General features: G+C 46.3%; 1 protein-coding gene across 3 annotated transcripts; it reads right to left on the reverse strand.

The window, feature by feature from the left end:
- Positions 1-671: 671 nt before the first annotated feature.
- LOC112640145 (integrin alpha-D-like) lies at positions 672-27,612 on the reverse strand. 3 transcript variants are annotated; one of them, XM_025415958.3, is made up of 30 exons: positions 27,491-27,612; positions 25,615-25,720; positions 23,219-23,322; positions 23,003-23,073; positions 22,753-22,867; positions 19,686-19,816; positions 18,526-18,671; positions 16,581-16,734; positions 16,334-16,484; positions 16,064-16,137; positions 14,665-14,794; positions 14,415-14,557; positions 14,087-14,227; positions 13,784-13,993; positions 11,698-11,828; positions 11,424-11,581; positions 10,724-10,878; positions 10,332-10,463; positions 9,455-9,528; positions 9,085-9,226; positions 6,120-6,233; positions 5,929-6,008; positions 5,753-5,836; positions 4,117-4,195; positions 3,849-3,956; positions 3,666-3,743; positions 3,340-3,453; positions 3,096-3,197; positions 2,720-2,830; positions 672-1,912 (listed from the first exon to the last, which is right to left on the reverse strand). In XM_025415958.3, exons 1-30 carry the CDS (start codon positions 27,534-27,536, stop codon positions 1,814-1,816), a joined length of 3,483 nt encoding a protein of 1,160 aa, XP_025271743.3. In that variant the 5' UTR covers positions 27,537-27,612; the 3' UTR covers positions 672-1,813. The 3 variants fall into 3 exon arrangements, with proteins under 3 accessions (XP_025271743.3, XP_048967193.1, XP_048967192.1); XM_049111236.1 differs by having other exon boundaries at positions 16,334-16,734; positions 19,728-19,816; XM_049111235.1 differs by having other exon boundaries at positions 16,334-16,734.

Here is a 27,612-nt window from a genome sequence, read left to right on the forward strand (position 1 = left end):
AAATCAATCCCCAACAGACAGTGATTTAATCAATCATGCCTATATAACAAAGCCTCCATAACAACCCAAAAAGGATGGAGTTTGGAGAGTTTATGGTTGATTAACACATGGAGATTTGGGGAGAGTGGTGCACTTGAAGGGGCCTAGAAGCTCACAACTTTTCACTGCACCTTGCCCAATGTGTCCTTCCCATGTGGCTAGTCCTCATTATATCTTTTTATAATAAACTGGTAATCTAGTAAATAAAATGTTTCCATAAGTTCTGTGAGCTGCTCTAGCAAATTAACCCATGGAGAGGGGCATCATCGAAACCTCTAGTCTTAAAGCTGTTCTTAGAAATCTTTGTTGCCTTATCTGAGAAGTTATTATACCATGTTTCAAAATGACACAAAATCTTTGATAGCTTCATGCCATTATGTGACAAAGTTTCATAATGAACAATGGACTTGGAAAACATATGGGACTCAATAAAATTCAATTTCAAAGGTATGGTATTTTCTAACATGTTTTAAATTTTGGCTCAGAATCACTCATCCTAGTATTCATATATCCCTATACTAAATGTGCACTGGAATCTCATTCAATATTGATTTTGATGACATTTTTCTAAGTTGCAGCAGTTTACTTTTTTAATCACATTTTTCGTGCTTCAATAAAACATTTTTGAGCCATTCATTGATACATGTTTTTTATTTGGGGATACAACACAACAAAATAGCAACTCTTACAAATGCAAATAAAACGAACGTGAGCCTTTTACAATTATTTCAATATTTCTTCATTTACTATATATGCAACCTCAAAAGATGGAAGTATCCTGGCCTCTTCATCTCTGAAAGATGCTAGAACTAGGTGAACCAAAGTGGCACTGGGGTAATACCCCTGCTGGAGTTGTATTGTTCCATCCCAGGCGGCAATTCTGACAAACGCTGAAGTCAAGTCTACAAATTCCAATATATACATTTTATTTCCACTCAGTTTGGGAAATCTTGACACAGATTCCTGCAACCAAGGCCTGATATTGACAGTATTTGAATAGTAATGAGGATGATAGGAGACACAGAGCAACTCATGGTGTGCTTCAAAGCCCCACCCACTGGAAATGACACGGGATTTCTTTCTTTCTTCTTTCTTTCTTTCTTTCTTTCTTTCTTTCTTTCTTTCTTTCTTTCTTTCTTTCTTCTTTCTTTTTTCACATTTTATTTATTTATTTATGAGAAATACACACAGAGACAGAGGCAGAGACACAGTCAGAGGGAGAAGCAGGCTCCATGTAGGGAGGCTGACCTGGGACTGGATCCCAGGTCTCCAGGATCAGGCCCTGGACTGAAGGGGGGCACTAAACCGCTGAGCCACCGGGCTGCCGCGACACTGGATTTCTAACATCAAGCTAGAGAGTTCAGATATTATCCTGCAAATTATAGGGAGCCACTAAAGGTAGATTCAGACTGTGGCTTATTTAATACTGTATTTTAGAAATATCACTGGTGGTTAGTGAAGGAAGAGAGACTAGAGCCTGAGGCTATTGTTCGTGTATTTCTAAGTAGAAATTCAAATCAAGTCCTTCCAGGGTCATGGTGACAGACACCTTCAGGAGTTTCCAGTTGCAGCCTTGACGAGACAAATGGCCCTTCCCAGGCAAGGCACTTTGTATGAACACATTGCTTCCTCCCAGAGAGAGAGAAAGCAGCCTGATCCTAGCCTCCCTCACATGGAACATTTCTCCCCCTGCAGGCCTGACTTAGATGGGAGTAAGAGAGCCAGGAAACCTCTCAGAGGATAACAGGTCCAATGGACAATAGAAGGTAGATTCTTATTGGGCAACTTGAGGATCTGATGTCCCATTTTCTGGGGCAATCTGTCCGTTTGCTTCTGCCATCATTTCCTTATACTGACGTTTGAAGAAGCCAACCTGTGGAGAAAAGGAAAAGAGAATTAGGAAATCCAGTGGAAGAAAGAAAAGTGGGGCCCTGAGTGGTTCAGTCTGTCTGCCTTCAGCTCAGATCAAGACCTCAGGGTCCAGGGACAAAGTTCCTCCATGGGGCGCCTTGCTCAGTGTGGGGGGGGCGGTCTGCTTCTCCCTCACCCTCTGCCGCTGCCCTTGCTTGTGCTCTCAGTCACTATCACTGTCTGTCTCTCACAAATGAATAAATAAAATATTTTTTTTTAAAAAAGGAAAGAAAGGAGAGGAGAAGGTTGGGGATGGAGAGGGATCACCATTTCTGGAACCCTTACTATGTTCAAGGACTACACTAGAATCTTCAGACACACTGTGTCATTTAGACCTTAAAATGATCTGTGAGCTGGGGGGAATCACCTTCAGAATGAGAAATCAACACTCAGTATGGACTAGGCACTGCTTAGACACATGGAAAGAATCAGCGGTGGTATCAACAAAATCCAGGCCACTGCTTTTATATTACAATCTGCTGTGAAGAGAAACATGTCCTGAGGAAAACGAGAATATAGAAGACAGGAAGAAGAGGGTGGAAAAAAAAGGGACAAAAATTAAAGGATGCAGGAGAATCAGACATAGAAGAAGGCATGGACGCAGGGGACAATGGGGGACCAGTGATGTCATAAGTGGAAGGGGACCTCTTACACGCAGAGATTAGGCAAGAAGGTACACCTATATCCAAGTTGAGCTCTTTCTTACACTATAGAAAGAATAGTGGGATCAAATTGCTGGTGGTGTCAAAAGCAGGATGAAAACATTCACCTTGTATAAGATGGCTGTGATGAGGGCCAACAGCAGCAGTCCTCCCACAGAGCTTCCGGCAATAATGGGGATGGGGTTGTAGACCTCATACTTCTCCAGTACCGTCTCCATCTGGAGTGGAGGTGACCTCATCAGAAAGTATCAGAATTCTTGCTGTCCCAGACTCTTCCTAGGTTCTCCAACTTAAACTCCCTCCCCTCCTTCCCTTTCTCCAAATTGTGAGATACAGAAACACTCAAAGGCTTGGGAAAACTCTCCTGCTGATGGACCTTCATCCTTCCTCCCTCCGGGCTTCTGAACCTCCCACACAGCACCACAGATTTAGCATTAGGAACCCTCTTATCAGCCTGGCTGCTGCCTACCACATAGTCACTACCTGAGCTCTCAAGAATGCCTCTTGTCCTGGAAGCTGAGAATACACAGATCTGTTGAACGTGATTTCAGCCACACTCACGACCAATACCTTCTTCTGCAATGTCTGCAATACACACAGGTATAGCTGCGGAAGTAGATCTGGGAAAGGGCTCAGAGATCAAATAAACTCTTGGCTTAAGGATGGGCACAGACGTATCTGTACCACTCAAATCCAAGAGAGGGACTCTGCTGTTGGGCCTACACACCTGGCTGACCCAGCCAAAGTTGAGGTTGCCCTTCAGGGTGAACTCAAGTTCCTCCTGGATGCCAAAGGAGGGGAGGTCACAGTGGATCTTCAGGCAGTCAGCAATGGAGCAGTTCTGGGGACAGGAGGGGAAGGAAGTTGAGGCAAGAAACACAGGGGAAAATGAAGTCTGTCAGGATTGGGGTGAGGAAGAGATGAACAATTATAAAACATAGATAGATAGATGATAGATAGGTAGATAGATAGATAGATAGATGATAGATAGATCTCCATCCTAGCAAGTGCATTGCCCTGTATCCCCCAATGGAAATCCAGGGTCTTTCTCACCAATACAAGACTCCCTGGGATCTGGGTCAGGAAGTCAGGATCCTGAGGAGGTTCCCTCTCCGACACACAAGTGAGACTCTAGTGAGAGAGAAATGACCACAGAATGATCAAACACTTCACTGATGAGAGGGTGTGAGGCACTGTAGGGTCAGCCTCTGGAGAGTTAGGTAGGCAAGCAGGCACCTGTGAGTGGTCCAGCAAAGCCACATCCCACACAGCCACACCATTCAACAGGATAGGAACCCAGACATTAATGCTGATGACCACATCTCGCTGACTCAGATTATTCACCTGCAGACAATGGAAACGGAACATTATCCTGGTCCCTGGAGCAGCCCCAATCCTACTTCTCTCCTGAACCTAACCCTTGGCTCCTCTTCCTTTCTCCCACCAGCTCCCCACATTAGCAGCACCATGGGAGGGAAGATATGCGTGCTCCCTGGCCTCTCACACGATACCGATGCTCAGCTTCTTTCTTGCTCTTCTCATCAGAAGTTGAAAAGTTGAAGTACTTGGTAGAGTCTTCCTGCCTAGAGAGAGAGAGGGCTTATTGGTGAGCAGTAGCCCTGTAGCCACCCTTAGCTGTGCCCCAGTCTGCTGCCAAGGGCTCTGCTGGGCCCCGCAAAAGATGACGACCAGTGAAATAATTATGATCCCCACAGGCTCCTCTCCTGTGGCATTTGCCCCAGTCACCCAGAACTGCTAGCTTGTCCTTTGATACTTTGGGCTCTTTCATATCCTCATAACTCTGTTCAAGTTCTTTCCTTGCTTGGAACATCCTTACCACTCTCCTTCTGGAAATTTTCACCTAAAGGCCCAACTTAAACATTACCTCTCATAACATTTAAACACTTTCCCATGGGAAAAAAGGTGTTCACATGGCTTTCTCCTCTACTAGGTATATGGTTGGCCTCAGGTAATGCTTGCAGAGGCTGCTACCAGAACAAATATGCCTAGGGGAGCTTGAGGGAATCATGGTTGGATCACTCAGGAAAAAATGCAGTGATGGTCCCTCTGTGATGCAATGAAGAAAATAGATGTGGCTAGTCTGAGGAAGTTAACTAAATGAGGAAGGGTGGTGCCTGAACACAAACCCCTGGTAGACATGAATGTTCCAGGCTGCAGTGGCTTTTCCTCAATCCATGCATCCATCCATTCATCCATCTACCCAACCATTAATGTATCCATCCCCAGTTTCCTTCAGTATACATTTACCCTATGCCTGGCTGCGTGCTTGGCTCTGCAGATTCAACAGTTAACAAGCCATAGTCCCTGCCTTCCCAGAGTTAACATCTAAGGTCTCAGTGGAATCAAGCAAACCAGGAGGGTTACTACACATATCACCAGCATCTAGTGTACAAAAGCAAGCCAGCCATACAGAAACTCTACAGGCTCCCACAGTTTCCAACAGATGTGACTGTCAGTGACATCACACTGTCATCAGCAGAAACAACAGTAGCAAATTCTTTCCTATGACAATATTATGAGCTTCTGACCAACTCTCTAAACCTTTGGAGGTTAGCCAAGTATGTGAGGCTCCTTGCCCTGCTTGCAAGCTGGCCTGCCCCTGCTCCTCCACCCACCTTCAGACCTGAGAACAACAGCCTTGCACTTGACTTTCCTGGGGCCTGCCACAACCTTGGACTCTTAGAGACTTTCTCAGCAGTTTGTCACATCTCTGGTCTCCCCTTAGTTTTGTGAAAACTGTACCTTTTCTTTGCTCTGTGTGGTGACAAAACATATACCCCACTTCAGAGCTCTCATAAAACCCTTGATCTTAATCTAGTTAGTTTTGTGTGAGCATGCTCATGTTTCGCACAAGAACAGAATTAGCCTAATATTAGAGTAAACCTGCACCTTGGAGAAGAGAGGGAGGAGAGCACGGGGAAACAAAGTGTATGTGTCCTAATTCATCAGAGGAGAAGCAAGAAACATATGGTATATGTTATTGTGCCATAAATATATGGCTGGTCACAAGTATTCTCATGAGAGGAATTAGAGGGCTTAGTCTAGATACCTAACCCTTAAAGAGCAGCCTGAGCTGCAAGAGGAGGTACTAGGCTTAGAGAAAGGTTAAAGGTCCACACCTGCTGATCACCATGTAGACAGCATATTTCACTGGGAGCTCCAGCTGAGAGGTGGTCTTGCTGGTTGAAGGCTTATTATTCTGACTGGAGACAGAGAGAGGGGAGCCTCATTGGGAAGGAATCCAGGAGAGTAATCTCTGCCTGAGGCATGAGATGAGGGATACACATGGACTCACCTGCTTGCATTAGCCCTCAGGAGCAACTTGTTGCCCAGAGTGGCCTTGTAGGAAACATCAAATGTGACTATGAAGATGCCCTGAGGGAAGGAGAAGGAAAGAATGGAGATCAGGCAGGTCATGGGGGAGTAAGGGAGGAAGTGGGTCAGGACAAGGGAGGAGAGTGAGGAGGATTTGGGGGAAGCACTCACCTTAGTGCCCTCATGGAAGATGGGATGGTTGATGCTACAGCTGCTGCTCCTCAGGCCCTCATTCCCAGTGGGCACAGCCTCACATGCCAAGCGCAGTGGGCGCTGATGGGGTTGCTTCCCGAGGAGGAAAACGAATGAAAAACCATTACCGACATGCATATATGGGCTGATGTATAACAGAGGTGGCATTGTAGAGCAGTGGGAGAAAGGACAGACTTTTCAATAAATGGTGCTAGGAAAAGTGGCCCACAAATAAGGTCAAGCAAACAAAAAAACAAAAACAAAACACTAGATTTCCACCTCGCTCCATACTTTAAATTAAATTCCAACTGGATTAAAGATTTCATGTGAAAAGGAAACTTATTGAGTTTTTAAGGTAATAAAGGGGGACGTCTTCATAACCTTGGAATAGGGGAGTATTTTTTAGACATGATCAGAACATAAAAAAACTAAACCTAAAGGAAAAGTTTTGGTGAAAATCCAGCACAATCAAATTAACACATTTGGTTTATTAAAAAACGCTATAAAGAGACTGAAGAGATGCTATAGGGCTGGAAAATATATCTGAACACATATAACTGGGAAAGTACTGGCAACCAGAATATTAAAGAACTCTTGCAATTAAGAAAAGTATGTGAGTGGCAGGATAGAGTAATTGAGAGATGGGCATTAAGGAGGGCACTTGATGGAATGAGTACTGGTGTTATAGGCAACCAGTGAATCACTAAATTCTACTCCTGAATCTAATAATACAGTTTATGTTAACTAACTCGAATTTAAATAAAAAATCAAAGCAAGTAAAACTATGGACAACTCAATAGAAGGATAAGGAAAAGATTGCACAGGTACTTCCTAGTAGAGGAAATCAATATGACCAGGAAACAGATGAAAAGGTGCTCAACTTCATTAAGGAAATGCAAATTAAGGAGCCCCTGGGTGGCTCAGTCAATTAAGGGTCTGCTTTCAACTCCAGTCATGATCCAAGGGTCCTGGGATCAAGCCCCTGGTGGAGCTCTCTGCTCTGTGTGTATGTGTGGGCGTGGGCACACACAAAAGAGAAAGAGAGAAAGAAAGAGAGAAAGAGAGAGAGAGAGCAAGTGTGCGTGCTTTTCCCTCACCCTCCTCACTACACCTCCCCCCTTCAGAATCTCTCTAGCTATCTCTCTCTTTCAAATAAATAAATAGAATCTAAAAGGAAAGAAAGAAATGCAAATTAAACCGTAGGGAAATATCACCAGATGAGCAAAAATTTAAAAGTCTGACAATGGGGATGCCTGCGTGGCTCAGAGGTGTGCCTCTGCCTTCACTCAGGGTGTGATCCCAGGGTCCTGGGAGAGAGTCCTGCATCCTGCTCCTTAAGGGGAGCCTGCTTCTCCCTCAGCCAGTGTCTCTGCCTCTCTTTCTCTCTGTGTGTGTGTGTGTGTGTGTGTGTGTGTGTGTGTGTCTCATGAATAAATGAGTGGAATCTTTACCAAAAAAAAAAAAATCTTAAAAATAAAAATAAATAAACGTCTGGCAATGCCAAACAGTACAGTGGATGGAAAGTCACAGGAACTCTAATACACTGCTAACAGAAGCACAAATAGGTGCACAAGTTTTGTATCTACTTATTATATTTGAAGATATACAGACCCAAGATCAAGCAATTCCATACATGGCAAATGATTCCCAAATATTATCTATAGGGGCACCGAGATACATCCTCACAAAGAGTAATGGCCAAAATCAGGGAACAACTCAAATGATCAAAAATTGTAGAATGGATACAGATGTCCACTCATATCATTCTTGTTTAACATAGTACTGGAGGTCTAGCCTCAGCAATCAAACAACAAAAAAGAAATAAAAGGCATCGAAGTCATAAGGAAGAAGTCAAACTTCCACTCTTTGAAGAGGACATGATACTCTGTGTAGGAAATCTGAATGACTCCTACAAAAAATGCCTGGAACTGATACAAAAATTCAGTAAAGTCGCAGAATATAAATTCAATATACAGAAATCTGTTGCATTTCTATACAGCAATCATGAAGCAGCAGAAAGAGAAACTGAGAAATTGAACCCATTTACAATTGCAAAAAATTCCATAAGATACCTAGGAATACACATAACCAAAGAGGTAAGAGATCTGTACTCTACAAAAAATACAACACATGTAATATCATTCCTACATGGAATTAAGATACAAAACAGGTGTACACGAGGGAAGGGGGAGAAAAGAGAGGGAGGCAAACCATAGTAGTTCAACTATAGAGAACAAACAAAGGTTGCCCCAGGGGAGGTGAGATGATGATTTGCTAAATGAGTGATGGATATTAAGAAGAGTCTTGTTGTAATGAGCACTGGGTGTTAATAAAGTGATGAATCACATCCTGGAAGCAATATTACACTAATGTCAACTCACTAGTATTTAAATAACACCTATTTTTTTTAAATTGTGGAATGGGTAAATAAATTGTGGTATTGTCATGCAAAGGGATTCTACATACAAAAAAAATATTCTACAGCCATAAGCAACAACATCGATGAATTTCACAAACGTGTTAAAGAAATGAATAAATATACAAAAGAACAGATGTTTCCATAAATTTCAAATATTCGCAAAACTCCACCGTTTTTCTAAGGATGTACTCCTGGGTAGTAAAACCATAAAACACAAAAGGAACTGATTATCACAAAGTCAGGATAGTGGTTACCATGGGGAGAGAGTGAGGTTACATAAGGAAAGGCACATAGAGGACTTCTGGGGGTGATAGCAGTGCATTATTTCTTGACCTGGATACTATTTGCTTAATATTATTCATTAAACCATACATCTGCTATACGTACCTCTCTCTCTCTATCTTCTCTTCCAGAATTGTGTGTGTGTGTGTGTTTGTATTTCATTGTTCAAGAATTCAAAGGAACCCACTATAACCCAGGGCAGGGAAGAGGTCCTAGCCACTAGAGCCCAAGGCAGCTATTTACCTGGGTTCCTAACACTCTTCGATAGGACAGCCCCGCTGGGTAGTAGAAGTGGATCACAGTCCTGTAGGAATCCTCACCCTCATTCCACAGAGTCACTGTCACATTGAGCTCCAAGGAGCTCCCTACCACCAGGGTCTGCAGGCTGGAGGAGGAAGGACAAAAGTGAAAAAGAGACTCCACTGGAAATGGATTGGACCTGGATCAGTGGTTGGGGCAGGACTGTGGGAACTCCTGAAATGATAACATACCAACCAAAATGTAAGTTCTCTGTTAGAAGGAGAAGCAAAGGGAACCAGAAGCACTTCTCATCCCAGGTTGATGGGAGACCCAAAAGCTACAGGGTCTAGAAGTGAGAGGACATAGAGCTCACCTTGAGGAGCTGAGATTGACACTCAGGTCCCCTTTGCAGAAGTGATCTTGTCCACAGTTCTTCTCAAAGGGGAGCTGCAGCAAAACAGTAGAGCCTCTTCCCATCCGTGTCTTTTTCTTTCTCCATTCCCGCTCATCCTGAGTGCTCATTATTGAATATTACTGAGCACCAACCCCACACACAACACTGTGCTAGACACTGACCAGAAGTGGAGCATTAGAGTGCAGTTAGAATAGAAAAGAATAAGCTCCTTGGCTTCAAGGAACATAGAGTTGCGGAGTTAAGTCCAACTCACACTGGAACAGTTATTCAACGAACATTATTAAGCGTCAAAGAGGGACAGGTTCTGGGTTGGGTTGGGGGTTGGGAAAAGTGCAAACTACAGAAGAATTAGACACAGTTCTTGTACTCACAGAACCCACAGTTTCAGGAGAGCCACAAAAGTAGATGCCAGGCATGTAATAATTAGTATCACCATGATGTAATAGGAAGCCAGAGAAGAAGTGACAGATGCTGAATGTGATTTTCAAAAGAGAGGGAGATAAGACTGGGGCTTTGAGGACTACAGAGGAACTTTGAGTGGAGTGAAGGAAATGTTTCCCAAGTTGAAGACACAACATGGACAAAGGCACAAAGGTGGGAATGAGAAAAGCTGGGAAGGATTTGGAGAATGAGAATCAGAGAGTTTTTGTGGAGGTAAAGTGGTGACCAGCTGGGATGTGTGTAAGGGTCCAAGCTTGGCAGGGCTTTGGTGACTGGGTGGAGGCATCACGGACTTGAAGTGGTTGATGGGAAGCTGAGAACCACAACAGGTCCTTAAGCACACTGAGACACAGTGAAGTCAGTACATCCCTGGGGAATTCATTGGAAGACTCACAGAGGCAGTGAAGGGGTCCTGTGAGCCCACAGCCAGCACAGGGCGAAGGTTCTGAGCTGAGGGGATGGGCTCCCCAACCAAGGAGAAGTTGAGGCGTAGGATGATGGGACTCACCACGTCCTCCACACAGTCCTGAGGGAAAATGAGCTTTCAAGAACCTCAAGATCCTTCCTACTTTCCACCACTGGCCCTTCTCCTCATCTGCATCCATTTCTTGCTGTCTGGACAGCATTCTGTCCAAGCTATGGGGCCAGGCTCTTTGGCCGCAACTTTCCTCTCTCCAGCCCCCAGTCTCGTCCCCCTTCTCACCTCACTCAACAGGGAGCAGAGATGCCAGAAGCTCACCTTGGGCTCCTTCTCCCCCTCCCTTTCCCAGATCCCAAAGCCCTTACTGGTAAAAGCAGCTTAACGGTTTCACAGTAATCTCCCATCCCCAGGGTTTTTCTTCGAGTCAAAGTCCAGTTCTTGGTCTCATCAAAAATGGCACGAGAAATCAGACGGCCTGGGTCTAATGCCAGATCATACCTGACAGAGCTTTGCACATCACCTGAAGCACAACAGGGGAACAGAAGATGAAAAGCCCAAGAGAACCTCGGATGTTCTGTTTTTGTTTATCATGTAACAATTATTTGCTGAGCACTTCCTATGGGCCAGAGCTGTGTTGGGTGCTCGGATAGATGTGGAAAGCAAGATAGAGAAATATGGTCCTGAAGGTGTTAAACAGGCAAGTGAGGACGCTAGATCTCTGCTTTAGGATCAATCCCTCTAGTTTCTCTGTGGAGAAAGGGTGGGAGGGTGCAAGAACAGACATGGAAACAGCTCAAAGTACAGGTAGGATAGAGAAGTGGGGGCCTCAAGGCAGCAAGTGGCTAGGGCTGGTGGAGAGAAGTGGGCAGACTCCAGATGTATCCTACAGATAGAGCGACTGGACTGGGTATGGGGAGCGGGGGAGAGAAGGGACCCAGGTTCCCAATGCCAGCAGCTGCATGGATGTAGAGGTGGCATCTGCATTCCTAGGCCCACTCTCTCCTGAGGATAGGGGTGGGGTTCTCTCAGGGAGTAAGGGGCTGTGTCCCATGGGAAGAGACGCACCTAGCTGGTCCAGTGAGCTTTTCTGGATAGTGAAACAGACTGTGGCATTCCCAGCTTCCAGGGCGGAGGGCACCTCTTCCCAGCACTGGTGCACAGCCTTTGCCACCTCCGAGGGCGAGAATCTCATGGTCACTCTCACATTCAACACCGGCTGACTCCTGAGGGTGCATGCAGGGGCTGAAGCCCCAACTCTGAACTCAGTGAGCAGAAGGGAGGGGGCAGCTTGCTGAATTGGACACACAGTGGGCAAGGGTGGGATGTGGGGAGTTGTCACCTGAGCAGCAGCACCTGTCCCTGGGCCCCCACAGCCAGGTCCACCAGTCCATCGTGGGTGAGGTCCTGACCCCCACTCAGCGACTGCCCAAAGTACTGGAGTGTAGGGGAGAGCTGGGAGCCTGCAATCCGCTGGCCAGAGAGGGAAAGGAGAAGTGGAAGTCAAGGGGAGGTCATTTGCCAGGTTTGACAAGAAAGATTTTGAAGGAGACTGCAGCCATGGCAGATCTGACCAGAAATATTGAAAAGGACAGATGAGAGGGTAGGAATGAAATTCGACAAAGGAGGAAAGACTATCCACTGGAAGAAAGACAGTCTTTTCAATAAATGGTGCTGGGAAAATTGGACATCCACATGCAGAAGAATGAAACTAGACCACTCTCTTGCACCATGCACAAAGATAAACTCAAAATGGATGAAAGATCTAAACGTGAGACAAGAATCCATCAAAATCCTAGAGAAGAACACAGGCAACACCCTTTTTGAACTTGGCCACAGCAACTTCTTGCAAGATATGTCCATGAAGGCAAGGGAAACAAAAGCAAAAATGAACTATTGGGACTTCAATGCAAAGGATACAGTCAACAAAACTAAAAGACAACCTACAGAATGGGAGAAGATATTTGCAAATGACGTATCAGATAAAGGGCTAGTTTCCAAGATCTATAAAGAACTTACTCAACTCAACACCAAAGAAACAAACAATCCAATCATGAAATGGGCAAAAGACACGAAGAGAAATGTCACAGAAGAAGACATAGACATGGCCAACAAGCACATGAGAAAATGCTCTGCATCACTTGCCATCAGGGAAATACAAATCAAAACCACAATGAGATACCACCTCACACCAGTGAGAAGGGGGAAAATTAACAAGGCAGGAAACCACAAATGTTGGAGAGGATGTGGAGAAAAGGGAACCCTCTTCCACTCTTGGTGGGAATGTGAACTGGTGCAGCCACTCTGGAAAACTGTGTGGAGGTTCCTCAAAGAGTAAAAATAGACCTGCCCAATGACCCAGCAATTGCATTGCTGGGGATTTACCCCAAAGATACAGATGCAATGAAACGCCGGGACACCTGCACCCCGATGTTTCTAGCAGCAATGGCCACAATAGCCAAACTGTGGAAGGAGCCTCGGTGTCCATCGAAAGATGAATGGATAAAGAAGATGTGGTCTATGTATACAATGGAATATTACTCAGCCATTAGATACGACAAATACCCACCATTTGTTTCGACGTGGATGGAACTGGAGGGTATAATGCTGAGTGAAATAAGTCAATCGGAGAAGGACAAACATTATATGGTCTCACATTTGGGGAATATAAAAAATAGTGAAAGGGAATAAAGGGGAAAGGAGAAAAAATAAGTGGGAAATATCAGAAAGGGAGACAGAACACGAAAGACTCCTAGCTCTGGGAAACGAACTAGGGATGGTGGAAGTGGAGGACGGTGGCGGGTGAGGGAGACTGGGTGGCGGGCATTGAGGGGGGCACTAGACAGGATGAGCACTGGGTGTTATTTGTAGGTTGGCAAATTGAACACCAATAAAAATAAGTTTATTATAAAAAATAAAAATAATAAAGTGGATTAACATCAATCAATCAATCAATCAATAAAATTGAAAAAAAAAGTGTCACCATAGAAATATAATAGTTCATTTACTCATCATTTGTATGTTCCCTCATAAACATCCGATGAACAGAAGGCTTAGCGCTCCACTCAGCCGGCTTTACAAGAACCTATGGAGTTTTTCATCTACTGTTTCATAGGAGGAAACTAAGACTCACAGAGGCTAAATCAGTCACCTGTCTAAGGCCACAGAGCTGACGTGGCTGGCCAGGCATTTGACCCAGGGCCTGCAATCCCTTAACCACTAAGCTGCCCACAACAGAATGAAGTCTGTTTGGAGCCAAAGGAGAAAGGAAAGATAATTGGCACTGGGTGGGCCCGGTGACACTCAGGGCACTAAACCCCCAAAAGGAGCATGGCTACTGCTAAGGTCAGTGACAAGGCACAGCACCAGGCAAATCTGACACCTGCAAAAGGAGGTAGAACTGAAGAGGCTGCAGGTAGTGGCCTCACCTGGCTGTGGGAGGGGCTGATGCCCAGTCCTGAGGTTCCATGAAATAGGTAGACAGCACCTCGGTTCTCCTGCTCTCCTGGCGCTCCGATGGCCACATCTGTCAGCTTGTCCCCATTCACATCGCCCAGCAGTGTCAGGGCTGCCCCAAAACGGCCCCAGGGGTGGCCCTGCTCCCCACGGAGAATGACCTCACACTGCCACTTCGCCCTCTGCAGGACAAAACCAGTGTCAGGTCCCAACCGAGGTCATCCCTCTACCCCACACCCAAGGCCCCACTCAGCCCAGACTCATCAGACACTCACCCCCTGGGGCAAGGGGCACACAGACACCTGGCCCCCCTGGGTCGGCTTGTAGTAATGGGGAGCCCCGATGAGGACGAGGTCAGTGTTGCCATCTCTATCCACATCCACTGTGCAGAGGGAGGCCCCAAAGTAAGAGCCAATCTGCAGGGCAGAGCCTGAAGTCACCTTGCCTGTTCCTGCCACAGGTACACCCTCTGGGACAGGTCCCACTTCCCCCCAGCCACCAGGGCCTTCCTCGTTGGGCCCCCAAGGCCCTTCATCTCCTTCCTCTGGGCCCTTAGAGATGCTGCCACCCTCATGTTCTGCTCTGGCTTCCTCGACACCCAACCTGGGTCCCTGAGACTTCAGCCTTCGGCCTCCATTGCTCGGATGCCTGAGTGAAGATGACAACCTTCCCGGTGTGCTGATGGCGGGGGGCCCCCAGGATCAGGCTCTGTACTCCCTTCCAAAAGGCCAGCTCAGTGGAGTAACCTGAGGAGGGCAGGCCTCAGCACAAAGGCTTCCTGCCCACCCCCTGAGCTCCTGCCCCACAGGCAGCCCATCTCCCACCTGTGCCCCCAACCATGGCCTGTTCTCACCCAGGTAAGAGTCCCTCATGTCCACATTCTCTTGAGACATGTTGATGAAAGTGGGGCTCGTCTTTGGGGGGTACAGGAAGGCACCTCCAGACCAGCTGAAGCTCCCCACAGCCCCCAGAACTGGTCCATCCTGGGAGGAAAGGATTCCAGGGCTGAGCAGGCCTGAGCCAAAAGAAGCCAATGCCTATTCCAAAGCAAGGCCTGCCACAGACTCTGCTCATTATTTCCAATTCTCTTTCTCCCTCCTTAGTGCTCTTCAGCAGCTTCAGTGTCCCGCACTCCTAATGTCTCTCAGTCCATCCCCAGTGCCATTGTTCCTACAAGTCCCATCTCTCCTCACCCACCTCCCTTTCTGCCCTCCCAGTTTGCTCTTCTCTACTCCATCCTTAGTGTCCCAGGTTAGGTTTCCTCTGAACCAAACGTATAGCCACCACTCTGTTGGCAAAACAGGAGGACTCTCAGTCACCAAGCCCCTGAGGATGGCATCTAGGGCTGTCCTACCCTGTGAAACCTGTGGAGTTACCCGATGTTTTAAACACATGAAGCAATTGACCTCGACACCTCTCTCTTCTATCTTTATGGGACTCAGCTCCTCCCTTGGGAAGAGTCAAGCTCAACCTCACCTCCTCTGGGAGGTCTTCTTTGGCTCCCACAGGGAGTGATAGGCATTTGCTTCTCAGCATACTTTATTTCCCTTTTAAGCTTTTGATTACTGATAATTGAGAACATATACCAAAGAAATAAGAAGATCATAATGAATTCCTAAGTACCAATGACCTAGCTTCAAAATCAATTCATGACCAATTTTGTTTTATTTCTGTGTCCCATTAAACCACCCCCAAAATTACTTTGAAGCAAACCCTTCTGGATAGTTTCAACACACATCTACTTTCACACAAGTCACGCTATATTGCCATTTCTTTCACCTGCATGATCAGCCTTTCCCATCTTTCCACCTCCATCACTCACTCTGTTCCAGCTGTGCTGGCCCATCTATCTCTCTAGTACAGTAACCTTGTTCATGCCTCAGGACCTTTGCACTTGCTTTGTTCTCTACCTGGGGCAATCTCTTCCAGATTTTGCCAGGGTAACCTTTTCTCATCTTTACGCCTCAGTTGTCACTCCTCAGGTCTCCTCTGATCACCTCTCCTGACACCTAGCAACATCTGAAGATTTTTGTTGTCTCCTCCCACTGGATATGTGCCTATGAGAACAAGAACCTTGACTATCCGTTCTCTGCTGTGCTCCTAGTACCTCCATTCACTGCCTATATGTGTCTCTCCAAACAGACAGTGACCTTGAAGACAGAATCCGTTATCTTCTTTACTTTTGGTTCCCAGCTCCCAGCACAGGGCTGGCTCAGGATTGGTGCCCGGTGTCAGGTATGTGCTCCACCTACCATTGTGAGTACTGAACTGAAGCCTTCTTGTGACATCTCATGTTGGAAAGAGCTACTTGTCGTCGACTGGGTTCCTGTAGGGAAACAGGTCACTCAGGCGGTGGGGGCCAGGAGACCACAAGGACTCAGAGCAGGAGAAGAATGAATCTGAAGCTCAGGTCTGGGGCACAATTTTGGGTGAGCTGTGACTAGGGATGGACCCACAGAATTGCGAGGACAACGGGGTCTGGAACCTTTCAATTCCAAGACCCAAGCGCACCCTGCCTTTACCTTCGAGTGCAAAGATCTTCTCCTGCAGCTGCTCCTGGATGCTGCTGAGTGCTGCAAAGTTGTCCACCCTGAACACATGGTCCTGAGCCGGCTCTGAGCCAATGTTGTCCAGCTCCTGCTTGGCACTGGGTTTCCAGAAAGCATCTCCCACCTGTGGCAGAGAGGCCACTGAGGAGGAGCCCGCCAGCCTTTCTTCCCTGGTGAGGTGCAGCCTGAGTCCGAGGGAGACATGAGGAAGAGGACATACCCCAATGGCATAGCGGATGATGCCAGCTCTCTCTGCCTGGGGGATGACGTCGCTGTACTCCAGGGGGTCTTTGTATTTCTGCCCATCTGTGATGACAATGAGGATCTTCTTGGCACTTTTACGGGCCCCATTCTTACTATGAAACAGTTCCTCCCTGTAAGGGATGAAAAGGAGATGATTCTCTGGAGATGAAATTGTTTCTGGAAAGGAATAAATAGCTCTAGAAACTCATCTGGAGACACTGGGGAGCTCTGGTACTTTCAGACTCTGTAAGCCATGTTAGGAAATTGCCTCAACCCTTCTATTATATTCACAATTTTGGGTGAGGTGTGAATAGGGATCTCAAGCAGTCTCCACACTCAGCGCAGAGCCACACACATGGCTCAATGTCAGGACCTTAAGATCATGACCTGAGTAGAAATAAGAGTTGAACACTTAATGGACTGACCTGCCCAGGCACCCCAAAGTAAAGCTTTTTTAAAACAGTGAATGGCCTACCGGTAAGCATTAATTCTATGTTAGGTAGCTGTTACAATGATTAAACAACCTAAACATCCAACATCAGGAAAGGTTTAGCAAATTAGTTGCTTAGTGAGAAAGTACACAGCCATTTCAAAGGGAAACAATAGAGCAACATGGCATAGGTTTATATAACACATGAAAAAAAAAAAAGAAAGGCAGGATGAAACTAGTTTCTGCCAACAATGTGACTATATGAAATATGTCTGAATAAAGACAAAGATAAAAATGACCCTGTATTTTACTGGAGGGATTTGTTTATTCATTTGTACTAATCCTTTTTTGCTAAAATACTGTGAAGTGATTGGTAGAGTAACTCTAATACTTTTTTTTTCCAAAAATGGCCTAAAGATTATTGAATATTTATCTTTTTTGCAACTTCTAAAAATAAGATGAACAAAAAATAGTCATTGGCAGAGAGCCCCTGAGATGGGCTTGGCCTTGGGGAGTGAAGAACCTGCTGTTCTGGGTGACGGGAGCAGGATGGGTGTTGATGAGAACCACACCACCACCCACCACTGACAGGAGCTCCGAGGGCTAGGAAGGGATGCCACTCCTGTGTGACTTTCAACTCAAGAGACAGAGGCATTCCTCTTGATTGTCCAGTCCCATGAGGTCAGTGTTCAAAGCAGAAAAGCCACCCAGAAATAGAGAGGGTACATCTGGCAGGAGCATCCCTTGTTCAGCACTTCTCCAACACCACCCCTAGGGAGGCACTCAGGAGGCTGGAGATCCCAGACTTCCAGCCCAGTCATTTCCCATGAGAGACACCTCTTCTGTTCTGGCCACACCAATAACTTATTCCTTCCTGGATGGCCTAGCACCCATTGCTAGACAAGTACATGATAAGCACCCAGTTAATGCAGAAAACTCACATGGAGGAGGAACGTGTGGGTAGAGTGGGTGGGGAGAGAGGCACAAAGAAGACGCTTAGCAACAATTCCCAAGTCTCTGCCAGGGAGGTAAAAAGGGGGTGCACGCTTCTCTGGATAAAATGTCAAACACTTAGCTAACACTTCTTGTGCAGAGGCATTGCATGAATGTTATCTGCTTTCATCTTTACAACCAAGTTGTAAGTTTATCCTCATTTGAGAGTTTGTTGAGACAAAGAAAGAGTCAGTACCTCCCAGGATTCCCCAGGTCACCGGTGGGGGGCTAGAATGAGAACTCGGATGTGTCTGAATCAAAGCCCAAGTCTCTGGATGCCCAGGTGGAACCAAGCTCCAGCCATCCAAGGCCAGGCAAAGAGAAACACTGCAGAACGTTCCTATATTGGGGGAACACTCCAAGGATGTCCCCACCTACAGCTCCCTTATTTCCCTTTTGAGCCCCTTTCCCCAGAGTTACCAACCCTGGAGAAGGACTGTGCACACCAGCATGAGGAAGTGGTGTGGCATACCCACATGAGGCAGAAGGCGGAACTTACACCACTTTCCGGATGCCTGTGGCTGTATATGTCAGGCCTTTCAGCTGTACAATGGGATCCACTAGGCTCAGAGGGTTCCAGCTGTTCTGGAATTGCGTGAAGGTGAAGTGGATCTTCAGGAGGTGGGAGTACTGTATCAGTGAGAACTGCAAAGGACAAGAGAAAGGCCCTGGGGCTCAGGAGTTATTCTTTTTTTGTTTTCCCAGGAGTTATTCTTTAGTAAGCTTTTTATCTTGGAATAACTTTGGATTTATAAACCATTTCCCATGTGTTTTTTTTTTTTTTTTTTTTTTTTTTATGGAGATTTTTTTTATTTTTATTTTTTTTTTTTTTATTGGTGTTCAATTTACTAACATACAGAATAACACCCAGTGCCCGTCACCCATTCACTCCCACCCCCCGCCCTCCTCCCCTTCTACCACCCCTAGTTCGTTTCCCAGAGTTAGCAGTCTTTACGTTCTGTCTCCCTTTCTGATATTTCCCACACATTTCTTCTCCCTTCCCTTATTTTCCCTTTCACTATTATTTATATTCCCCAAATGAATGAGAACATATAATGTTTGTCCTTCTCCGACTGACTTACTTCACTCAGCTCCCATGTGTTTTTGAGGCTAAAACCCAGGAGAAGTTTGGCCCCAAAAGAACACTAGAAAATCAAAACCAAACAATGCTTCTTTCATAGTTTGCAAGGAATAACCTTGCCAACCTCAATATTCTTAAACTTGGATTTTTAGAAAATTTCATAACAACTTGTGGGCTGTATTTCCTCACTTTTCAAGAATTTCTGCACACTATACACTAATTACTGGGAAATAAAATAATAAGATAAATCATGAGTTACATGGAAAACATAATAAAGAAATCATTAATTATTTGGCCAAGTCACCTTCAGTCTAATTTGACAGCAAAATATTTGTTTCCATGCTTGTAAATAGTAAAAAAGTGTATTTCCTAGGCCATGTGTGGACATGTTAATTTCCATGGGGGAATTTCCTCAGGTCAGGGCTCAAATCAGCCCTGCAATAGGACACTTAGCCCCACCATGGCACAGGTCCACTGAACCAACGCCTAGCAATACCAGGCCTCCTCCTAGGTTGGCCTTCCCCAAGGCAACTCTCACTCGCACCCCACTCCCCAGGCCTCAGGGACCCAGTCTTCACCAGGGTGTTGGTGCCCTCAAAATGTCCCATCAAAGCCCTCACAAAGTCCTTCATCTGCTTGAAGCTACTTTCATAAATGCTGCCAGAACCATCAATCAGGAAGACAATGTCCATCTCTTGACTTGGACACTCTGTAGAGAAGGAGGAAGGAAACACAGATACATATGTGAGTCTCAGCTGTCTCCCAGGGCCCAGAAACCCTTCCTGCTCCACAGAGTTAAGGGGCCATTCTTTGCCTAGGAAACAGTTCCCATCCAGTTCCCACACCCTCCACAGAGAATACCTAAATCCGTTGCCCACACTTTTTTTTTTGTAAATTTATTTTTTATTGGTGTTCAATTTGCCAACATACAGAATAACACCCAGTGCTCATTCCATGAAGTGGCTCCCTCAGTGCCTGTCACCCAGTCACCCCCTCTCCCGCCCACCGCCCCATCCCCCACCCCTAGTTCATTTCCTGGAGTTAGGAGTCTCTCATGTTCTGTCTCCCTTTCTGATATTTCCCACTCATTTTTTCTCCTTTCCCCTTTATTCCCTGTCACCATTTTTTCTATTCCCCAAATGAATGAGACCATATAATATTTGTCCTTCTCCGATTGACTTATTTCACTCAGCATAATACCCTCCAGTTCCATCCACGTCGAAGAAAATGGTGGGTATTTGTCGTTTTTAATGGCTGAGTAATATTCCATTGTATACATAAACACTTTAAGAAATAAAACAACAAGCAAAAACAGAGAGACAGACAGACAGACAAAGGGGGGAAGAGACTCATGACCAAAAGGAACAAACTGAAGGTACCCAGAGCGGAGGTAGGTGAGGGGATGGGCTAAATAGTGATGAGAATTAAGGAGTGCACTTGTTGTGATGACCACTGGCTGATGCTCTCAGAACTATTGCTCCCAAGAATATTGTTGAATGAGGATCAGAGTCTATTTCTCAGGAAATCTGGTCTAAAACGACAGCTTGAAAAAAGATACCATCCCTTACCAGAATTGCCTGGAATTGTGGCAATTGCCTAGAAGCACTAGTAGGTTACACTGTGATCTTTTTTGTAAAACATTGTGAGTTTTTTCAGAACTTTTGCTAACATTTCTCATGCACCACTGCTATTGCACAGCTCAGAGTACACAGTTTAAAAGGTGTCATAATCTCCCAGGCTTGTAGAGAGCAGGGCTGAACAAGTTATTTTTTTAAAAATTGCCATTCCTGCCCTCTTGGAGTCCACCATAGTGGAAAATCACCCATAAACAAATAAGACACTTCAGATTGACCCCAAACTCACACAAGGGCTTGTGGCCTGTGTGAAGAACACAGTTGGTAGTGTGTCCAGTTTCCTGTGCCCCTCATCCTGTGTTCTCCCAGGGTGGTGGGAAATCCGGCCACCACAAACAGTAATGAGGTGTGATGCTGAACTGTAGCAGCTGGCCTCCTACCACTGAAGCAAAAATACTTTCTCCTTGCTCCCCATACCTCCCCCATTACCCCTGTGAAACCAGGTGGTATTTCACCCTTGCTGAGAAGAAATGGAAGCTCACTTCCTTTCCTGTTTTCTTGTCCAGGAAATTCAGCCCCCCTTGTGGCAGACCAAGAAGCCCTCAGTGCCCCCCCTCCTCATCTGATATCCCCCACAGCTGGGTGGCTGAAGGCCCCCATCTCCCACATCTCGCACTTGTGCTCACTTTGTTAACCGCACCACAAAACCGCCCCTCCTATCCTCTCTCAGGCCAGGAAGGTGGCAAGTTCCCTCACAATATCACTTCTCTTTCTTGTTCCTTTTACTGTATCTATTGGGCTTCAAACAGCAGGCATCAGGCTATAGCTGAGCACCTTCTGAAAAGAAGACCAAATCAATAAGGCAAGGTTGGCTCCAGCTCTGGGCTCACTTCCTAACAGCAGGAGCTCAGCTCTTGTGAGGATGCAATAACGATGTACACCAGGCATCAGGCATTGTGTGGCACCCAATCCCTTCTATCTACTCTACTCAAACCTGCTTTGCCTATACCAGGCTTAGGCGCCCATGTTCCATTTTCATCAGGAATCCCACCTCATGAGTCATGGAGACATCTGGGAGAAGAGACCTCCTAGTGCTTAAATGCCACATTCCCTACCCTGGCTGCACAGACATCCCAGGCAGGTCATGGTAGCCCCAAGAGTCCTGGATACCCTTCCTCCACTCTCTCTGTGCCCTCTGTAGACTCTACTCTCACAATTTGGGTGGGAGGCGTTTCTGCTGCAATTTCACCTTTTCCTAAAAGTCCACTACACCTGGCATCATGCCTTCTCTAGTCCAAAGCATTGCTCAGTCAGCACCTTGAGTGGCCTCTCACTTGGAGCCCACTAACTCTTCCTCCTAGTGCAAACACATGGTCCTAGCTAGAAGATCAGTCATATTGGTATTCACATATTATGTGTCAAGCAAGATCTGAGCACTCTATATATATCAAATCTTTTAATCCTCATAAGCATCTTAATTATTAAGACCCAGTTAACCAATGAGGAAATTAAAGACCAGGGCATAGTCACTTGCCCCAAGGACACAAAAGACAAACTTATTCAGACTGACTCTCCTATGCTGCTTAGAGTCCCCAACACGTTCTTGCTGTGGAAGACATCAGTGTTGGAAAAATTGAATATTACATTTTCCATGGCCCTATCATTTGCTACCCTTAAAGCTCAGCACTGAATGATCCAGAACTGCCTCCCTCTTCTATCCTTGGAACTATTATCCTCATCACATTTTCAGCATCCAAGGCCATTCCTCTTGGAAAGCCCAAGAAGCATCCCTGCACCTGTTGATGACTGTGAGACCCTCATGCCTCCTGAAGCCAGCACTGTGATGCTACCTTCTGCCCCATCGGGCACTTTCTCCCTTCAACCAACTTAGAGTTCCTCTGTCAGTTGCCCTTCCTGCTAGACCAAACCATTTTCCCAAACCTACTTGGGCTTGATGAGGCCTCTGGGAAGGGGCCATGGACATAGGAAGCCAAACAATGGTCTTATGATCTGCTCACTCTTCAGTGCCAGCATGTGCTCACAAAGAATCACTGTTTCTAAAAGGACCTACCTGGTAGGGCAGCAGGTACTGTCCAAATGGTCTGCAGATGGGAGTCCAACAGGAGGCAAAAGCCTTCTGCATACATATTCTCCCCACAAGCTCTGTGCATGGTTGGGCCACAGGCCTAAGGGCAGAGACCTATGTGAGCAAAGAGGCCCCCAGAACTCTCCATACTCATCTCCTCCAGCCCCATCCTCCCCTGACCCCTGGCCCTACCCTCGCCCTACCCTTGTGACCCTCTTATGACTCGGAAACTCACCAGCAGCCAGGGGCGACTGGCGGCGGCTGACAGGGACAGACCCAGGGACATGTTCACAGCATCTGGGGGTGCTGAGAGGGCAGGTACACATGATCACACTCATGGCCATGCCCTCATTTGGGGGAGAGAGTCAGAGTTCCCAGAAACCAAGGCAATAGGAAGGAAACCGCGGTATAGGAAGATTGAGGGCCGCAAGTCTTGGGTGGAGTCACTCACTGTGCAGGGGTATGGGTTGACATAGGCCAGTGGCAGCCACACAGTCATACAACCTTCCTGTTTGGTTGACCGCCACCACCTCCAGGGGGGCTCCCACCACGAGTCTGAAGGCACAAGCATGACATATAGTTGCAGGAGGGGTAAGGGCACAGGACGCTTCAGGTGAGGAAGTATCGCTATATACAGGGAAGTGAGACTTTGAGAGGGAAGCTCTCCGCATTTGCCACTCATGAGGCTATTCAACTATGAGGGTCTGAGTTTACCCCACGTGTGCTGAAGGAGCATGCTGAACTTTTTGTTTGTGTGCGTGTACACGTAAATAAATGTGTACTTATATACACAGATGGTTTGAGTGTTGTTGTTGTTTTGCATTCGCCAAAAATAAAACTATTCAAAGCAAAAACAGCATTTCCCAGCCATAGGTAAGTGCATTTTGTTTCTGGGGTGCGTTATCCTGAGCCACCCAAGAAATAGATCACCTCAGGTTAGATGGAAAAATCTTCTAAAGCCATGAGTTATCAAGACAGATAGATGATTCTGTAATTGATTGGACAATTTAAATATAAATAATTTAAGTTGGATGATCTAAAGCAGCAGTATCAGAATCCATATGAATATCTATAGTCCTATTAGTGCAATAATTTTTGCAGAATTCCTTGAAAGGAGGGAATTTTTTAATTTTGAAAAAGAAGTATATATCAATAATCTCTCCATTCACATGAGAAAACTACACAAATATTGCTGTATTTTAACTAATTAGCCAAGCAAGCCTTGTTAAGTTAGCATTTAAAGGTTCCTTTAGAAAGCTATCCCTTTATGGAAAGCTGAAATTCCTGCGTGTCTGAGACTTGCTGATGAAGACCAAATGAGACAGAGACGTAGCAGATGTAGCAGTTTGGAAATAGTGGCATAAATGATGAACAAACTCATGATCTTAACCATTGATCTGAAGGTTTTTCTTTATCTCCTCCATTCCTTCTTACACACGGGCTTATCTTTTCAGTATTTGGGTTATGATTCAACAGAAACCAGGAAAAACACTAACTGTGTAGCAATCAGAATGTCATCCAATATATATTATTTACTTTATTGTAAATATTGGTGAACAGTGGTCAATCAATAGTTATATGCATATATATAGTTATCAATAGGGCCTGAACACAAACTGATGGTGATGGAAGTGGGGCAGTGACTATCTTTGGATTCTGTGTCCACAGGAAGGGCCCAAAGGGAACCCAGGGGAGGGAGCTGAAGATGTTCCACACCCTGATCTAGGCTGCGGTCACTTGGCTGTACACATAGGAAAAATTCATCAGTTGGACCATTCAAGTTTGTGCACTTCAGTCTACGAGCTCTGTATTCTCAAACAGACAAAGACGAAACCCTGGCACCTGGCATTTTTCCCAGCCAGCCAGCTGGGTGAGGAGGGGGGATGGATGTGCCTGTAGAACTCAGTGACCTCATGATGCTACCTGTTGGTCAATGGAAACTTCCAGCTTCCAACGGAGCACTCCCAGGCTCATTGCCAATGCCACCTCCTGTGTGAAGCCCTCCTGGAATTCCCTCCTGGGTTTGATCCCTCCCTTCCTATGCCTCCCAGACTTTAGTTACGCTTGTATCACATGGTCACTTCAACATCTTGGGTCCCTGTCACTGGGACCTGAGAATGCGAGCTCCTGGAGGCAGAGTGAGGTACCTAATTTGTACCTTCACTCATTTTATTCCACCCAGAGTAAAATAAAAATGCAGGGCCTCTTGTTCATGGGGGGAAAAAGGTGTTTTGGGGTTTGAGGGGTGTTTTTTGTTTTGTTTTGTTTTTTTGGCAATCCTCCTCTCTGTCTGTCCTGCTATTTCCTGTTTGCTCTTTGGTGTTGCTTTCCCTCAAGCATAGGGATACTCACGGAGCCAGGCCAAACCCTCATAGGACTGGGTGACCCTGCACCTAAGCCGAGTCTGACCTTGCTCAGCTCACGCCAGGGGTTGAGGGCAGCAGCTGAGAAACATTCCCTGGAAGGTCGGGCTGCACGTGAGCCAAGGCTCCAAAGCCCTACACATCTCCACCGTCCCATCGGTCTTTACTTACAAAGCACAAAGCCTAAGATTAAGTTATTAATAATTTCAAGAGGAAGACTACAAAACACTGTAGTCTGGTCACATGTACTGGCCACAGAAAAACAGATTTGAGACCTCCCACCTGACGCAGGGTCTTGTCCAGAGCATGTGGCCTTTCCTGGGATTGTGAATTAGTAGTAGTGGGGTCAGAGGCCTCAGAGGAGTGATGGACAGTCTTCTTGCCCATGCTGCCCTTCCTCCAGGATACCTCCTGAGCATACCGCGATCAGCCATTCCCCTGCAGGTTGAAGGGGATAGAGGTCGGGGAAGTGGGCCTGGCCTACCTAGATCCGCCAAGCTGGGCCACGCTCTGTCCAAAGCCAGCTCCATCCTCTTGAAAGACCATGGGCTCCTCCACATCCAAGTTGAATCCATGATAAGAAGTCAGGACTGAGGAATACGGAGAGGGAGGTGAGACGGGGTTGCGGGACAGTCAGAAAAGCTCCATCTCCTCTGGGCCCCTGACTTCTTGGGATCTTGATGCCCACCCCAGTCCAGCTCATCTGCCCAGGAGAAGGATGTTCTCTTTTTCTTTGTTTCCTGATTTGCCGTCTGTGTGGTTCCCGTCTCCCTCCTCCCTCAGAAATGATCAACCCATGAGACAAAGAGCGACAATCCAGAGAAATGCCCCCTCAAGGACATTTCAAAGGATATCCACAATCTGAAATTAGGCCTGTCACCTCCTGGTCTGTTAGATCAGGCATGTCCCATAAAGATAAAGTGTCCATAAATTTATATTCTCAACTGAGACCTTCTGAGAATGAAGGGGGTACCATGAATAACTACACCAGGGTCTTTGGGACTGGCCCAGACAGACCAGAGCATAGGGTCACCCTTCTAGTGATGTCCTCCTCCATCTTCTCATTATACAGAGACCCTGAGGCTCAATTTAGAGAACAGACTGAGGACTTTATGACTAATTATTTATAATTTTGATTTCCCATAGGCCCCTCGCTTGGTGCTAGGCTCTAAGAGAGCAAGGACTGCAACAGTCTTGTGTGGTGCCTGGTACAGTGCCCAGTCCTTAGCAGATGACTAATTAGTATTTTTTGACTGGCCTCAAACTGCATGGCAAGTCACTGATACAGCCAGGATTCCAATCCACTCTCTTGACCCTTGAGATTCTCCTGTCTGGTGACTAATCTCAACAACTTCATGGGAAGACCCCCTTAGTTCAAGGACCTTTGCCAAAACCTTCACTCCCAAGTAGTATCTCTCCTCCCCATTTCTACTAAAATCCCAGCTGTCTCTGGATAGAGGAGTCAAATCCAACCCCAAAAGTAGGGAAGCTCTAAGGAGGTAAAGCGTCAGGCCAGGAAGTCACAGGCAGGGTCCAGACACCTGAACCCTGGGGCTCTGAGAAAAGGCCAGATGTTGAAGGTGCTGCAACCCTACTATGGCCACATGCAAGGGTGCTTCACATAACACATCTTCCTTTCAAAGAATGATTCTATTTCTGAGTCTGAAAACAGGCTCTATGACCTGACAGGTAGGAGGGTGCCAAGGATCTCAGCAGAGACCAGGCAGGTGACATCAGTCGGTGAAGTGGGTCTGTGTGAGGACCCCGGAATGACGGGCATAAAGTCTGTGACCTTTTTAAAGGAAGTAGCCATTACCAGGCTCTAGTGTTCAGAGCTCTGGACCATCCCATTTCTTAAGAGAAGCTGACAATCTGGATTTTTGTGCGGAATCTGATTTTTAGCTGACATGCAAGTGATCAAATGACACACGAATGTGGTCCTGATACAGTTTTCCATTTCTTGGCAGCAGTTAGGATAGCATTCCTGAAATCAGGACATGAACAATGTGGAGGACCAAGGAGGTGATATCCCACATTTCCCCTCCCTGAGCTCTGAGGCAGACCCCTATCCCCCATAACACACACCAGGGCCATCACAGGAGGAATTATGGAGAAGGAGCTTATCCTCCATCCAGGCATAACCTTCTAGTCCATCCTCTCTCATCTTTGCCCAGGTTATGACCTTCCCCTAATTCCAGACCATTCTTCCTTCCACACAAGACTCTGGACACTAGGCCCCCCACCCCACGCTGTTCTCAGCTCCTCCAGAGAGCTATATGAGCTAACCACCAGCCTCAGACTGTTCTACCAGATAGAGATGTCCCCCTAGGCTTTTCCCAGCCCTGAGGGCCCTCACTCACCACACAGGAGGAGCATAATTCTCAAAGCCATTGTTGAGCACCGCATTAAAGGAGAAGTGAAGTGTTGAGCAGTAGAGCACTGAAGGGCACTCAGTGTCCTAGGGGAGAGTTAAAATACTGAC

This window comes from Canis lupus, chromosome 6 (genome assembly GCF_003254725.2).
Source record: "Canis lupus dingo isolate Sandy chromosome 6, ASM325472v2, whole genome shotgun sequence".
Lineage (NCBI taxonomy): Eukaryota > Metazoa > Chordata > Mammalia > Carnivora > Canidae > Canis > Canis lupus.

Excerpts from the sequence above, each read along its gene's own strand:
- LOC112640145 (XM_049111235.1), bottom strand. The coding sequence starts at position 27,536 with ATGCGGTGCTCAACAATGGCTTTGAGAATTATGCTCCTCCTGTGTG. Across the intron at positions 23,074-23,218 it reads TCAACCCATACCCCTGCACA|CACCCCCAGATGCTGTGAAC; the intron begins GTGAGTGACTCC and ends CTGCCCTCTCAG. Across the intron at positions 11,582-11,697 it reads GGACAGGTGCTGCTGCTCAG|GAGTCAGCCGGTGTTGAATG; the intron begins GTGACAACTCCC and ends ATGCACCCTCAG.